Below are 17,840 nucleotides of genomic sequence, written 5' to 3' on the forward strand. Positions count from 1 at the left end.
AACATTAATTTACAATGTGAATGAATTTATTTGACTCTTCGTTTTCACGACATGGTACTCCATGATGTGCGGAAATGTTATCATGTATCAGTGATTTGGCGGCGAAAAGAAATATTTGGAGGCAACTGTGGAAATACAATAAAAGAACAGCAGTTAACATTTGCTACTAATTTACTGTAATTAATTAGATCAGATTGACTTGAAATTTGATTAGAATTAATGCAAGAATTGAGAATTTCGAAAGATTGAAAAGCGGTCGAAAAATGATCATTCGAGTTGAGTAATTCTATAAAATTTCGCCTAGTTAACTCAAAATTTAATTAAGATTAATGGGATTTAATTAAAATAGTTGAGCTTAAGATAACTGAAATTAAAATCTGGCTTCAAAACTTCACAACTTCATGAAAAACTTCAAGAACGAAACGTATGTAGACTGGAAGACTGGAAGGAAGTATATGGAATCAAATAAATTGCATTCGGATAAATTAATTTAACTCGAAATTTAAGGTTAATGGGGTTTAATTAGAATTGATTAAACTTGAGGATGGAAAACTTCGAAAGATTGAGAAACAATCAAAAACGAGCAAAGCACATATATTAACTTCGGATACTTTAACCTTAGCATCATATAATTATTCGATATACTTTAACGAAGTATTCGATATACTTTAACCTTAGCATCATACTAATTCATTAATACTTATTTCTTTTTGCGTAACTTCAGTAGTAACCAACAGAGTGGCAAAAAAGATAACTTTAAATCATCTTCTTGTCGGAAGAGATGAAATTCATCTACATTTGAGACGTCCAACACTCAGTATTCCCTTTTGACTGACTTAAGTATTTTCATATTTATGAAATTTTATTTGGACATACACTTTTTTTGTAGCAACAAAATTGTGCGATTATTTGAAGAAGAAAAGGTCCAGAATTCCCATCAAATCAACGAGTTTTTATTTGGTGCTCGTTGTGAAAGTGTCAATAGTGTGACAAGATCTTTGCATAACAGAGGAGCAAAAGAGCAAAAAGGTTTGTCGTTGCTGACTGCTGATCCATCTTTTGGTATTTTTTCATTTCCCCATGTGATTATTGATTGTTGATTAACGATTATTGACTTGCTGATTGTTAAGTAATTATTATGATTACTCGAAATGCTGAAAAGTTGAGGAATTAGTTACTCAACTGGATGAAGTATATCTGAACTGGATTGGAATCATTGACCATGATCAATTTATACCTAACAATCACTGAAATGCATCGTAGCGATCGAAAAAAATAGCTTGTCTATGAGTAAAACAAAGTATAAAAATATGAGATACACGAATAACTTGTATGATCACTTGTTATGTATAGTGTCACCACAACAAGAAATGTACATGATTAAGGTAATACGCACAAAAGAAAATGTAAAGAAATAGCGGCGTTAATTAGGCAAAGTATCACAAACATTTCGAAAAGCATTAAGTTTGCTTCAGTCAGATATCGAATTCAATATATCCACAAAGCCCATCATTCCTTTATTTAATGTAATTTAAAATTATAATATACAACATATTGTAGCATTTTTTTCCTATCAAATAACTAATTTGAATAAAATAAGCTAATTGGCTTTGTTGTCAAAGATGCATGGATTATACAAGGTGAAATATTAGCAAGGAAGTATAATTTTAATTATAGAAGATTAAATAAACCTAAACAGAATTAACTTAAAGTTAATTTAAAGAAAATTAAGTGTTAAGAAATGACTTTAGCAAGAAAATTACTCCCTCACATAAGTAATACGATTGTTATCACTAAAGTTTTGCGATTTTTAAGGCACGATCATTTTATTATCTTAACACTTGCTTCTGCAAATCGAATCATATATTCAAATTTTTGAAATACATATACGCTAATTTAAATTCAGACAATGATTCATTAAGAATACTTTCACAGTTGGACTTCCTTTTTCATTTCAAAATTAGCTTTTTTTATTTTAAATGAAAAAGATTGCTTTTACATTGAATATAATTTCAAAGAGAAATCAAAAGGAAAGATGATGCTTTAATGGCATGAACACGAATGAACTTTTAAACAAAATCGACGGCGGGAGTTTTTCCCCCTTCCTGTCATCAGTATTCGATCATCAAATTTATGTTTGAAACAAGTGTAATTATTTGCATGTGGTGATAAATGTTTCAATGGTTTCCAGTGGAAGCAAGTTTACTTGCAGCAGTGATTCTTATTTCTTTCGCTTGTCCAATCCATGAACGATCATTATCATCATTACCGTCGAGATCATTTTTATTATCTTCAAATCTGTCATTATCATCGTTAACATCATTATTGTCATCATCGTCACCTTCTGGCAATTACTTATTTGAAGCGAATGAATTATTTTCTGCTACTCGATCTATAGAAAAGGTTAAGATTTTTCTGTTAAAAATGATTTTGAATATTGGGCATTTTGGTAAGTTACTCGTTGTTTTCTTGTTCTTGTTCTGGCTTTTTTCATTTTTTTAGAAAATTTTTACCACTTTATTGATTTCTTTTACTCTAATTTCCCTTGTAATCTATTATCGGAAAAATTACATAATGGGGACTTGAAATGAAATTAAACCGCGAAGTATGACATCCTTTCATTAAGCGGATGTGACTTAACCTATTTGTTATTTTCTTGAAATTTGATGAAGTATATTTCAGAAAAATTTAATGCCGATTCATCAAAGTACCGAACACAATAATAGATTTGACAGATTAAGCAGCAGATACAACCTTTCTAGTAATACAGGTGAGACCTATGATCAATTTGCGTCATTTTCGTAAGGGTTACAGTAGTCCGAGATGTTTAAGTGTGTTGTTTCGAATTTTAAATTTAAAATTTCTGGAGGTCAAAAGAAATTTTTCTTTTTAGAATTCTTTAGAATAGTTATTCCAAATTATTGTGGCTAAATTTATCAGCTCAATAAATGCCCAAAAAGATTTCGAACGCTTTCATTTATGAGATGCATAAGATTCTTTTTGGAATTATTTATCCCAAATTATTGCAATCAAATTCAGTAAACGCCTTTTCAATAAATGTTCAATAATTTCAGTAAATGCCCAAGATTCTGAGCGCTTTTATAAGATGTACAAAATTGGGTTGTTGTGTGGAATTGTCAAAATATTTTTATAGGGCATAAAAATACTCGAAAAAGAAGAAATACTGATCAAGATTGCAATTATGGATTGTGTTGCCTGAAAAGTATATATTTTGATTTCCATGAACACGGTATGGATAATATTGTCAGGCCATCAGGGTATGTAAATTAATTTCATTAATTTTCAAGAATGGAAGATTTCTTTTAAATGCATTTCATGCCACGGAAGAGGAGAAGGACTGAAATTACGGATTAAAGGACTGAGATTACGGTCAAAGCAAACATGACACATTAATATTTCATTTTTAGATTTAAATGTTTATTGTCATACAAAACTTTCCTATAAATATGGTCATAATTTTGACTGTTATAGATTCAATATGAATTTCTGTGAGGGCGAATGCATTATGCAAATTGAAACTAACGATCGTAATGCTTTAATTTTGCAAGAAAGAAAAAATCATCCAGAAGGTCCGCTTTGGCGAAGACTTTCTTGTTGCGTACCAATTAGATGGTCATCAATTGAGGTACGACTTAATTCCTGTTACTACTTCTATACATTGAATGTATTAACAATGCATGCGTCACTGTAAGTCAGAAATTTCTCAGACTTAGATTTTTTTTTATTACTTAGATTCGGTAATAATGTGTTATTTCAGACATGTTGCATAATTTTCTTATGGCTTAGAAAGATTGTCTAATGGTCAAAGTATGCAAACCACTAGCTTGTTTCATTCGAAACCATTTGAAGATACTTTATTGATACGGAAGAAATGACCATAGTAATGTTTCAGATTGTGGAAAACAGAAATGGTATTGAATTTAATCGCATATTGGAAAATGTCAAAGTGATGGAATGTGGCTGTGCAATTTAGAATTTTCAATCTGCTTGCTGGAGTGTTGCAAATGTAATGCAAGTGATAATATAAAATGTGATTGGAAGAAAAAAAAAAAGCTATTCACCTATCTAAAGTTTGCTATTGTTTTGATAAATGAATTTGCAACTGAAGCATTTCTTCAAAAACTCTACAACAGATTATGCTTAAGAATAATGTCTGTGATAGTTAGAACATGAAATATTGACCACTTTGCATATTTTCTTCAACTGGTGCATGAGTCAAGCGAAATAGATCAGACGAATTTCATTTCCTAAGAATCATGGCACCGAGAAATTCTAGAGTTGTACGATATGTTGCAATGAATGACAAAAACAATGATAGTTCTGCTATATGACACAAATGGTAGATTTTTCTAAGGTGCATCGGTCATTTTGTTATAAAATCATCGGACAAAAATGTTTCAAAAGGTTTTAGCGAAAGAACATTTCTTATTGTGATCTTTTTTCATAAAAATTTAATCTTATGACTAATTAATATTCCTACTTGTTTTATGTGCAGTAATTCTTCAGCAAGTTGGCAGTTTCCAATTTTCATCAATTTATAGTCCATTCTCTTTCATCTGAGCGATTTTTTTCTTTTTACTTTGTAATTCACATTTTCCATATTATATTGGCTGCCATCTTTATAAATGCAATCTTATTATCAATCAATACTGCTATTTGTCTGTGAACTTTTGCTATTTAATGCCAAATACATCTTTATTATATATTTGGTATCAAACACACAATAAAATTTGTAATATCAAAAAGCATTTCCTGCCATTCAGTTTTGTAAAAGTGATTCACATATAAATTAGTTTACAGAAATTCTGCTTTCATTAATAGTGGTAATTATGATTTCTTAAAAATGGTATACTTTTGAAGTGATAAGTATAAAGTTATCAGGACACTATTCTTGTCGGTAAAAGCGAAAAGATGTTGTGAGTTGTTTTAATTGGAATTCAGAATACTTCTTAGATAAGTGATCCATTACACAAAACGAATAATACATTATGTTATCTAAAGTGATAAATTGTTTATCCAAATTAATAAAATAAATATTTTGATATCTAAAGTGATGAATCACTCATTTAAATCCATCTCTTCTATTTTTTTAGTCAATCTTAATTGCAATGTTCAAATATTGCAGACAAGCCCTTTCGTTGTAAATTGTTTCTAATCTATTAATCAAACTTACGTGCAATTGTTGAAATGTTGCAAAGAACTTATATGCAAATGTCGAAATCTTATAAAGGATCTCTATAAGCTGATGTATCTAGAATGTTAAACGACTTCCATTACATAAGGAGCTAGGATCAATCATTCTAGTGGTCAGTTATCAAGTCCAAATGCTTGAGTAGTCGTCTTTCGATTCGAAAACTTCTGCAGTTATGAAATCCGACAGCTTGCTCACTCAACCGGAGAAGCCAGCACAAAGCACTCAAGGCGACAGCTTAGCCAAGCATTCAGTTTGACAACGGTTCAACGGCGAGAAGCGGCAGTTTGACAGTCCAGCAGCACGAGCGATAGGACCGTTTGGTATCCTTTAATACTTGTTACGTATTGTTCATTCCGTCCTTAATGTTATATCAGTGTGATACTGTACAATATCATACAAGACCAATGTAACAACAATAAAAAATAAATTACAAAATCTTTCCCCGGCAATTCTAATGTGAAATTGATATTTCTGAGATATAAGTTTGTCATTATCCGGGCACAAAAAAAAACTTATTTTCTATTTTTTTTTAATATTTGTTTTTTTATTGCTATAGTCGATTTCTATATATTATAAAAGAAAAGCAAAATGATTGTTATTGAATCATTTATTCATTTGAGGTTTGGTTGCTTTGAAAATGTTTGGAAAATTACTTATCGAGCCATATCGAGAAGAGCGAAGAATTCGTCTTGGCCGTACAAAATTTGCTGATATTTTCTTCTACAGTGGCGTCTACGATTATCATGGACTAAGAATTTTTATTAATTTTCCTATTGGCTTTCTGATCGCTTTTTTGCTCTACAAATTTGGTTAATAATTTTTAAAAAAAATCAATTTACTCTTTAAAAAATCAATTTAAAATTTCAAAAATTAAAAAAAATGAAAAACTCTGATAGTATTAAAATACTATCAGAGTTCAATATCATACTTACTACTCACATCACGCTTATCATATTTCGTTTGATAGTAAAATTATCTCCTAATCAAAGTGACAAATCATCGTTTCATACCAAATAATTAAAAAATCAATAATTTAGTCCCCTAAACATCAATATCAATAAACAAATTTAACTTTCTAGCCTGGCATCAAATTAATTTTGCTGATTTTGATAAAATTGCGGAACAAATCTTGAAATGGTCACTTATTCTTGCTTGTGCAATAGCATTTGCAATTAGTCCGGTGTTACTTTTATATTTCTTATCAAATTTTTGCAAGCAAAAAAATTTTTTTTGATATAAAACATTTGCATAATTTTTGTTGGACTTGGATAATTTTTAAGCTTGCAAACAAAGAATCGGAAATTTTGTGAAATTCTAATGAAAATCAAATTTAAAATTTGATAAATCAAAGCGACATGAGATTTTCTTACAGTTATTTCGATGTGCAATTGTATGTGTCCTTTTTGGCGCATTGGGTAAAAATGGTCAAAATCTATTGACCGTTATAGTTCTGAATAGTTTGAGCACTGGTCCGATAGAAAATATCGTACGAAATTTTCAAGTTAGTGCAAATACGATTACATGTCATATCAAGCAAAAAGAGGATATGATGACACAACGTATTGTTATGGCCACTGGCCCAGTTGAAAATTTTATGGCCAAGCAGTTTGGTGGGTTTTACAATGGTACCACTTCCAATTTATTGCTAATAGAATCATAAGTGATTTATTCCAAAAAAATGTGGTTCATTTTGAACCAAATTATTGTGGTTTAAAACTATTGTCGCCGATTTTCTTCAACCGTGACAAAAACTAAGGGTTCTTTCTGCCTCTTCAGTTGGTAGTACCTCAGACTTGGGCAATTAAACCTTTATTCCTATGAGTTGGTTAATACAGGAACTAATTCAACAATTATAATATCAATATGAACAAAAGGGGGACCAAAGACCAAATGACGCCCGTTTTCGTCTTTCCAACCGACCTGTTGGAATACGTCTTTCGAAAATGATTTGGCGCTCAGGACCTTCTTCTTTCTCGAATAGACAGATCCATGGATAGTTCTGAGGTCAGTTCCGAGGTCAGTTCTGAGGTCACTTCTGGGGTCACAAGAATTATTATTATTAGACAACATAAACACAGTGGATACACAATGTTAATTTGCATTGCACAATATATCTATACATGCAATGCATTATACCAACAGTATCAAAGCAATTGATTCACTGCTTCTCCTCGCGATTTCAGCGACAATTATCGTGGAAATATTTGGAAGTTTTTTTAGGTTGAAAAATGTGTTAGACTGAAAATTCAAAAAGTAAAAATTAAAATTTGGGGTGAAAATTGAAATTTCCAAGTTAATTCTGGAACTCCCGTTCCTAAACTAACTTGAATATTTAACAAAGTTTTCACAACTCTTAGGAATAGGAAACAGCAAATCCCATTGTTAAATGACGATTTCACCGCTTCGACGACACATTATCACCTTAATGATTAACAATAAAATTGACAATAAGTTCGTTTAAATTATCATTTTAAATTATATCTCTTAAAAAATGGTGAGAATTTCCCTAATTTGTAAAAAGAAAAATGCTTAATTTCAGGTAAATCAACTTCAAAAGGACGAAAAGTGATAGCAATGTTAAAATCATTGGTAGAACCAATTGAGTATGATTTCACCTTAAGTGATGAAGATAAAGCTTTGGCAGCAACAATTGATGCTGCTGAGGTTTAGCAATGAAAATTTCATTTCTTTCCTTCATTTTTCATGCTACGATAAAAGAATTATAAAAGTCTGTGTCGTACTTAGTTAAAGTAATCCTTGGGGAATTTCGACAATAAACTTAATCTTCTGCCTGTTTTTATCACCATTTTGAGACAATTATTGATTATTAATTAATGATAGTAATAATTCTTATTAAAAAGGAATAATTCTGACAAAAATTAAGATGAATATTTCAGTGTTACTAATTGAATATTGCTATGGAGTTGTGATAGTTGTGACATAAGTTGGAATTGTTAAAATTTAATTTGTCAAAATTTAGTTGTCCAAAAATTTTTCTATAACTACCACTTTACAATATTTTGAAATGAATTATAACTTAACTTGAATGGCACATTGTCTTGCTTCTTTAAGGTTCTACAGAGACGTGATACGATGCTGAATAAGGAACCGGACGATGTAAAAAGCGATACAGAAAATAAAATGCAGAAATCCGCTGCACCAGCCTGGAATAAAATGAAGTCAAAAGTATAATCCATTTCAGTAGAAAAAAGAAAAAAAAACAAAAATCTTTATTCGATAATTTCAAAACAATTAGAAGATTTTATGTCACTAAAATATTCCAGTTAAGCAAAAAAGATATGGAAAATAAAATCATTTGTAATACGAGGTGATTGGTATCATAAAATTGTGATGATAACAGTGATAACATATTGACAATGAATTTGACCTAATTTTGCTCTTACTATCTTTCTGATCTTAAAAATTACTAGCTTTCTAAACTGCTATCAATACGTATGCATTATCAGTGTAATGAAGTATTCGATAAAGGAGTGAAGAAATGCCATGATACATTTCGCGATATGAAGGTATGATTTTGTTGCACGATTTTAAAGATGGAAGTAATTAGTCAAAGTAAGTACATAAATAGGGAATACATTTGATTACAGATAATATTCAATTTAAGTACAATTTGTGTAACAGAATTTTTTTTTCTGTTTGCTGTAAAATTTATTCGATGAATAAATTAAACAATAAAAACAAACATAGGAAATGGAACAATTGAAAAATTTTTGTTGCACAAATACTTAGAAATAATTATATATTTCCAGAATAAATGTTACACCATTCTTTGGTTTTTACCGTTATTTAAAGGATTTATTTGTGATAAATTTGATACACTTCAAATTTGTCAAGTTTCGAAAAAGGTTTTCGAATTTTCCAATTAATTGTCTTTAAAAATTTTTATTTTATAAGCATTAAGAATTATTTTTTCTTCTTTTTAGAAACACATTTATAAGCATTAATATGTTTATTTGAGCGAAAATTAGTTATATTTAAGGTAAAAATAAAAATGAAACATTTGCATCTTCCTATGAGGCGACCGATTACTTTTCTTTTCTTTTTAAAAAAAAACTCGTTCACTTCGATACTCGTAAGTGATATGAATTAAAGGTTTCTGAAGCGGTTACATTTTGTGATCAAATGACAAACCAGGTGCTATCACGGACCAAAAATTTAGACAATGATTTGACAGATGCGCATAATTTAACCAAAGATATTTTGGATCATCTTCGCGTCAATGTAAGATGCTGATGTTAATATTAATATTAATATTAATGTTAACATTCAAAATGCTAATTTTGAATGTTAATATTGATATTAATGTTAATGTTGCTGTTAATGTTGTTGGTAATACTAATGCTAATGTTAATGTTAATGTGTTAATATTGTTTGCGTTCGTTAGTGTTTTTTTTTTTCAAAATTCTTTCTTTTTTTTGATAATGATTAATAATCACAGTTGCAAATAGTAAACGAGATAAATATTCTTAGATGCATTATCGAGCAATCGTTGAACCGCGGAATGTACGAATTTACGGAATAAAGGAAGTGAAATATCGAATTGCTCAAAATTTTCGCTTATTAAAAGTAAATTTCGTAATAAGATAATCAGGACAATTTGTTTCAGGTTTTTTCTTCAGGTTTCACTGCAGTTTCAGGATTGCTTTTAATACAGCACTACTATTTTAAGCTTTAAGAAAGTAAGTGATAAATGCATCTACCGTAGAAAACAATGTTACCAAAATTTTACACACATCGAGAAAGAGGGCAAAAAAAAATCTTAGCAATATATTAATTTGTACTTAGTTCAAATTATCAAAGGCCTAAATAATATTTTAAAATCAATAGGCTATAATTTGTCATAGCAAGTTTAAAAAAAAAGAAATTTACAGATAATATTGATAACATTGAAACAAATTTTGGGTTGTTTATTTGTCATTATGATTTATACCATATTTCGCAATTCTGTCAAAATGATACGTAATTATCTGAATGATATCGATTTTGATAATGTTTATTTGACACCATATTTTTGGCATATTGATCGTAAACGTAAAAATGAGGGAAAAGTATTTCTTTATCCATTAAGTAAAGCTGAAATTCATGCAAATAATTTGATGACACCAATTTCGTAAGTTTCTTTAAAAAAGAAAAAAAAAGATGTTTGAGAAACAAAAATATTCATTTGATAAACGTGTGTTACATTGTCATACGTCAGTTTGTGCTCCATTATCACAGTCAGTTTTAACTCCTAAGTAAATCACTGATTTAAATTCTTATCTTTATTGTAAGTGATAAATTTCAGACCTCCAACAAAAGCAGAAATACGTGCTTCATGGTTGCCACTTGCAAAATTTACATTTTTACTTGTCACCGCTTTATTTATTGTTTTTGTTGATTTTGTCTTTCATAAAATCATCTATAATGTAAGCTGTGGTTTTAATTAGAGACATACCAATGAAATTCATTCCATTATTCAATTTTGTCAGTATCAAATTCATTAGTCATTAGAGTGACCCACTGTTTGGAATTTACTGAAAATTTTTAGATTTATTTAGATATTCACTCAATCTAATCAATATCCGTTGCAGATCTCAAAATATACGTCAAAATACGTAACAAGTGAAGATCAACAACTATTCAGTTTTAAGGTTTTTTTTTTGAATTTGTGCTAACATTCCAAATCTGTTATATGTGTGAAATTAAAAAGTTGAAGACAACTTTTGCTATCCGATAACGTTTGATAATATTTCGTTTGGTATTATTTTAAATTAATCGTTTGACAATATTTCTCGTGAAACCAATTGATGATGAAGTTCGGGAATATAACGAATGAAAAAGAATGCTGATATAGAAGAAGTACCATTTACTTCAGATTGATGGTACTGGATTTATAGCTGATTTAGTAAAAGAGATGATCGAATTTGATTATCAAAGTCATAGAAACGTAACAGTTTCGCTAGAGAAATGCATTTATAATCCAATATCACCGAATTGGCCGTATGTTGGAAAATATATTTTCTTCCCACTTGCAATTATGCTTCTTCTTCAGGTATCACTAAATTGCATATCATGTGATTGACATAAAATTCGCTTACTTTTTTTGTGTTTGTATTAAATTTCAGAAAAAAAAGACGAGGGATAAAATACTTAACGATGATTTATATTGAATGTTGTGAACTGAGCTAAATTGAATTAAATGAAATGATTGTGCTTTAACGGAATAAAATGAAATTCTAAATTTGAAATTTTAATTCTTTTGACTTCTAACCATTATTAATTTAATTATCTTAAATGCTACAATATTTTAAATTAAATGATTTTCTAAAAGATTTCAAAAAACTGTCATTTTTGAGGATTTTATTATTATTTTAGGTTACATTTGGTTATGTAATCAAACGTATTACTCTTTTTTGCGTTATTGGAAATATTTTTCGTAAGCGTAACAAAGCACGTATCATACATCTTTATAATAAAATGCTTTTGTACGGACAAATGGTCGAAAATTAGCACGAGCACGAATACGTTTTCAAGTGCAACGTAGAATTTTACAACGTGAGGAAATCCGACAAAAAAGGTGAACTAATTGCTTTTTAACCTTTAGATCTACCTAATTGCATGTATAATGTTATCGATTCACTTGCACTATTACGTAATGATTTATTGTGTTTGACGTAAGTTAGTGTTCCAAACATGGCAATTATAGCATGACGTAAAAGCAATTATAGCATGATGTAATTTACCGTATTAAATGATCAAAAGTTAACCGATATTTTTATTTCAGCAAATTATTTGCTGAAACAATAGTGGAGGAAATTTTAGATTTCCTATTCAAAACCAGAAGATGTTTGATGTGTGAAGTAAAGTATCGTAAGAGAAATTTGATATATTGTTCGAATTGTCCAGCAGCTTATTGTTCCGTATGCTATCAAGAGAACTATAAAATATGCTATGCTTGTTTAGTTAGTATTACATATTTTCTAAATTTAAAATTTCATTGAAAAATAATGAATTATTAGCAACATTTAATATGAGATATATACCTTTGATGTATAAAAAAGAGCTTATAATATCAATGATTAAAAAAAAAAAGAAAAAGAAAGAAAAGAAAAAAAAAACATTCCTTTTAATCATCGTTTAAACTTTCTAACTTGCATGCGAATTTGACCAATTTCACTGATGATAATAATGATAAGAATTAAATAAATAAATGTCTCCCTTTGAAGATACATTTATTATCTAATTTTTATCACATTCAATCCTTTAGGATGCCTTTTTTTTTTACCTGCTGGAATATTTCCTAAAAAATAAAATGAAATTCTTAGAAGTTATGCATTTTGCAACACGAATAGTTTATATATAAAATATTTTGATTGATTTAGGCTTTAATGGTTGAACGAATAAATTTTTTTTAACTAAAAGTTACCGTATCCAAGTTTGCGGTAGTAATTACTTCCCAGTATAGCAGCGTTTGATGTTGAAATTGTTATTTTGAGCATTAGCATTTAATTAACTACACATGTATAGAGTACTTTAAGATTAGCATCATTTTATGCTAGAGAAAAGGCAAATTAATTAACAAACATGAAATTTGAAATTTTCAGGCAAAGCAAGGGGAAGTTTCATCAACAAAAACAACATTTGATCCATCGGACATGAAAAAAGCCGAAATGTTACAAATTTCTTCAACCAAATGAACAAATTTAATTAAAATTGTTATTTAAATTTATTTGTAACTTGCATATTTTGTTGTATGAATACAACTATAAATCATTTGTTGAACAAACAGGGAAATAATTAAAATGATAAATAAATTGATAAGGTCAAAGTTTAAGGGAAAAAAGATATATCTGTATGTTAACATATAGAAAAACATCTTGAAAAACACACGAGAAGTACAAATATGCAACTATAAAGTATTGCTAATCTTTTTCATGAACTACTATAGATTAGATATTGCTAAAGTTAGTATTACTCGAATTTGTTTTATTCTATATTAAATTAATATCAAACCTGTTTATTCAAATTTCACTTTTTTTATTTTGTCTTAATTCCTAATAAAATATACTTCCGCAATTTAATTATTTCCAATGACTTAATATACTTTAAATTATTTTCACTAGTAAATATGTATGTGCGACAATTGCACATGCCAAGATATGATTGTGGTTTTTCAAAAAATTTAAACAAGCATGAAAACTTTGTGAAAGAAAGAAAATTGCAATTGCCTATTCCAATTTTAAAATAATTTTGGTAGGAAAATATGTGTCATTTGCCATCTATTTGCACTATCATCAACAAAACAAGAAAAGAATAAATACGTCGGTGATATTACCATTTAAAAGATAAAATGGGCGGAAATGGATAGAGCGGCGGCAATCGGCAATCTTCATAATTGTACATCTTTTTTTTTTAGAAGAAACGATTGCAAATGTCTTCGTTTTTTTGTTTATTTTGCCAAATAGCATTGGCTGTGAACGTTATGGATATAAATGATACGATGATATTAGCAGTATCATCGAATGTGCTTACAGTATGGGAATATGAAGATTTTGTACTTGAACGTTACAAACAACATTTAATCAAACCGACAAAGGTAGTAATTTTTTGATAAATTAATCAAAAATAGTGGCATGTATTGATGAAGTTTACAATTTGTTAACTTTATTCTGAAAACTAACTAATCAAATATTTCTAGATCAATTCTACGGTTACCTTGGTATAAAAGGATTTCTTATCAGATAAGATCGTTTTTTTTCCTTTCATCAATGATCATCTATAACATTTTGCAATTCTTTTGCAGAATCTCTTATCAGTTGATAACGATTTGAATTTAACATTACGAAACGTTGTAATTGAAACGAATAATACCGCTGATGGTCTTATGAAGTATCGATCAATGATCAAGGGTATCAAAGGTAATGAATTTTGAACAAATCATTATCAACGGGTAAAGTTATTGGCTCGATGATTGTGTAAACCTTTGATATGGCCAGAAAATTATTTTAAGAGTCCAAAAAGCATACAGTTTTTTTTCTTTTTATAAATAACAAATCCATTAATTTTCCTTTTTTTTTCAGCGAACACTTTTTGATATTTTATTGAATTATTTTCCAATTTGACTTACTGTTTTGATTCTGTAATGAGTTAAAGTTCACCTAACATTTCCCAGTAATGAGTGATTTTTTTTTCAACTTTGGTATGCTCTGGTATCAACATACTTTGCTATCAGTTCCAATTTAAATGGCTATCATCATTTCTTAATGGAGCAGAAAAGAATCTTCATTTTATTACGGCAATAATTAACCTAAATATTGTGGGTAAAAAAAATTCACGAATTTTTATTGATGATATCAAATCAATAAGGTTACGATATGGAAGATTTGATTTGAGTAAACAAATGGTGAAATGGTTGAGAGATAAAATAGACGAAACGATAATCCGAGTAATTCGTCTTTAATTTGATATTCTTTAATTCGAAATCGTTTTTGTGATAAAAGAGTGGATTGATTAGTTATCAGTGATAAAATTTCAACTGCTAACAGATGAATAAAATTTATGTAAAAAAAAGACATGAAATCAATTTATTGTTTAAAATTTGGTTTAGCAAAATTATACTTAGAATTAAAAAATTTGATGACGAGATATTTGTAGCTACGCTGTGATAATCATTGTCCAGAATCAATATATCCAATCTTACTCATAAAAGTGGAAATATTGCAAAATTTTCGCCAAAAACGTGGAATTCGAAGGGATGAAGATTGCTCAAATCGAAAGTGCTGCCTGAAATCTCGATATTTTCATTTTCAAAATAACAGTTTCGAGCATATAGCATCACCCGGCGGGTAGTTTGATTTAATCATTTCCTGGCAAAAAGTTTTCCCATTGGTGCAATGATGACATTATCAATGGCTAATGTCATATTTCTACAAAAAGGCCATTTAATTATATTTAGTTCAGAATGTTTAGATTCCTTCATCATGTTTTGCATTGTATTTAAATCAACTAGAGTTGTGCAGGATTAAGTTTAGATTCCTGATGAATTCAATCTATGCTGTGCAGGATTGAGTTGAGATTCCTGATGAATTCAATCTATGCTGTGCAGGATTGAGTTAAGATTCCTGATGAATTAATCTATGCTGTGCAGGACTGAGTTTAGATTCCTGATGAATTTCTGCGAAGGAATCTGTGAGCAGACGCTTTTTCCGGCTACAAACGATCGCAATGCTTTGGTACAAGCAATGAAAATTTCAAATTTACATTTTAATCCATTCAAAAATAAATGGGTCTGTTGTGTGCCAATTAAATTTGCATCTATCAGTGTAAGTGCTATCAAATAATTATTGAAAATTATGGTACCGCATGGTTAGTCCAATAATTAACTGAAAACATCAAAAACCAAAACAATCCGTCAATGACAAGAGTGATTTCAATGACATGAGTAATTACTTCTTGCTAGGCTACTAAATTATTATGGTACTGTACTTCTAGGAAACAGCAGTAATCCTTCACACTCAACAATTCCTTTATAATTTGCCTATTTTTTTTTCAAGGTCGCTGAACAATACAACAATGGTATGCAACGATCGATTCCTTTAAAAAATGTCAAAGTTGAAGAATGTGGTTGTGTGATATGAATTGTATTATGTCCACATTATAGCCATTACGTCCACACTACAGTCCATATTTGAAGCATAAATTCATTGATAATTGTTAAAACTTTCCTTATCACGTAAACCTGATATAAAACGGATAAACGTGATTATTAAATACATCTTAAAAATAAGGAGCTCCTCTTAAAACATAATGATTGGTAAGGAACTCATCATAAAAAAGATATAATGACAAGAATCAAAATGATAATGATTTCACACAGGTGTTCAATTACCACTAATGACCAATGTTGTGTGTATGTTTGTCGTCTGTCTGTCGACATGTTGTGCATGTTTGCATTTTTCTTATCATATTAAAATCTTAAAACCTGTTTTTAAAAATGAAATTGAAGTTTTTGAATTTTTATTGAAATTTTCTCGTCTGAAAGCTTAGCGCAATTATGATTCTGCAAATTATCTTGTCATTTTCAACAAGTCCTTGTAAATGTATGCGCAATTTTTCCCGTTTCTCTAATAAATAATAATTATAAAGGAAACATAATGACAAGAATGATACTGATTGTGATAAGTATAATTTAAATGATATTGGATAGTGGTTTCTGTGATAAAAATATGTCATATACTTTCCAACAAACTGAGCTTAGAAGATACTCAAACAAACTGTTATCGGATGATATGATATATCAACAGATTGGTCATCTGATAAATTGAACAAAAAGCAGGTATCATTAGCTATTTTCAAAAAATGACACTTAGCGACCGTCTTATCGCTGATCAGACAATGTATTATTTGAAACAATACTATACGTTTAAATGACAAATTGTTGTCAAAGTAAACAGTACTGTTTTAAAGCTAGATAAATATCTTTAGAAATTTGCATATTTCCTATAATATAATTATGAGGCATGTGATATCACATCGACGTTTTTGCATATTTTCATAAAACTAATAATAACGAGCGGTCATATTTTGCTCGCTTTAATTTATTCAACTGGCTGCAAGATCAGCTGAATCCAGGTAAACTGGATGCAAGATCAACTGAATCCAGGTAAACTGGTTATTAAGCATGATTCTAATATAAGTTTAATCGCAAATTTATCCTAGCTTATAAGCTAAAAATTATATCATTTTTATTCCGAATATTCATTTGGGATTTAATTTGCATACGTAACCCATAAAATTTGCATATTTCATGAAATTCAAATTATTTTATGCGAAATTTTTCCCTTACTATTCATATTGTATGAACAATTGGAATGGGCTAAAATTCTGGTCTATTCATTTTCTGCTTGATACAGCCAGCCATGGGAAATATTTTGATCAACTATAAGATGTAAATGATTGATACAGTAGTTGTTAAATATATGATTGATACAATAATAGTTAAATATAATAAAGTATAAAGATTGATACAGTAGTAGTTAAATATGATAACATTGGTTGATGCTGGCCATAATATATGATGATTCGCTAACTTTTCTATTCCCCTTCATTTCCTAAATTCTAATTAATCTTATCTTCAGGTTCATATCATATTATATTTAACTATCACTGTAGCAATCATTTGCATTTTAAAATTTTGTTTTTTGAAAATTTTTTTCATTCCTGTAAATTTCATAATATTTGTTGCGTATATATTAATGTAAAATATGTCTAGGCCTCATAATTTAAAATTTTTAGACAATTTTAATGGTGGGAAATAATCTCAAATTGAATACAACAGGAATAAAATTAGTTACAATTATATGCTGGGAAAAATCCATACTTCAATTATCGCTCAAAATTGTCACAAAAAAAAAGACTTGGGAAGATGATGAAATTACAAATACAATGAAATGTGTTACTCTCATCTTCGTGTTTTTGTTTTGCTTCATTTATTTATCTATTTTTTTCAATGATAAATCAAGATAAGAAACTGAATCTGTTATCTTCTGATAATAATTAATCACTAAATCATTTAAAAGCTATAATTAACTTTTAAATTATCAAATAGAGCAAATATTGTTGTAAA

At 29.0% G+C, this 17,840-nt stretch overlaps 3 protein-coding genes across 3 annotated transcripts; all 3 read left to right on the forward strand.

Moving 5' to 3' along the window:
* Nucleotides 1-2,172: 2,172 nt before the first annotated feature.
* Nucleotides 2,173-3,994, forward strand: LOAG_03298 (hypothetical protein; the record flags this gene model as incomplete). Its single annotated transcript, XM_003138835.1, has 5 exons — nt 2,173-2,403; nt 2,683-2,770; nt 3,155-3,278; nt 3,493-3,646; nt 3,914-3,994. The coding sequence occupies 5 exons, from the start codon at nt 2,173-2,175 to the stop codon at nt 3,992-3,994; spliced, it is 678 nt and encodes a 225-aa protein (XP_003138883.1).
* Nucleotides 3,995-5,852: 1,858 nt separating this feature from the next.
* LOAG_18225 (hypothetical protein) lies at nt 5,853-8,407 on the forward strand (the record flags this gene model as incomplete). Its single annotated transcript, XM_003138836.2, has 5 exons — nt 5,853-6,024; nt 6,295-6,395; nt 6,588-6,825; nt 7,755-7,879; nt 8,288-8,407. 5 exons carry the CDS (start codon nt 5,853-5,855, stop codon nt 8,405-8,407), a joined length of 756 nt encoding a protein of 251 aa, XP_003138884.2.
* Nucleotides 8,408-13,646: 5,239 nt separating this feature from the next.
* On the forward strand, nt 13,647-14,147 carry LOAG_18226 (hypothetical protein; the record flags this gene model as incomplete). The annotated part of the gene is made up of 2 exons (XM_020450889.1): nt 13,647-13,811; nt 14,019-14,147. 2 exons carry the CDS (start codon nt 13,647-13,649, stop codon nt 14,145-14,147), a joined length of 294 nt encoding a protein of 97 aa, XP_020305382.1.
* Nucleotides 14,148-17,840: the final 3,693 nt, after the last annotated feature.

This window comes from Loa loa (genome assembly GCF_000183805.2).
Source record: "Loa loa unplaced genomic scaffold supercont3.231, whole genome shotgun sequence".
In the NCBI taxonomy this organism is placed as follows: domain Eukaryota; kingdom Metazoa; phylum Nematoda; class Chromadorea; order Rhabditida; family Onchocercidae; genus Loa; species Loa loa.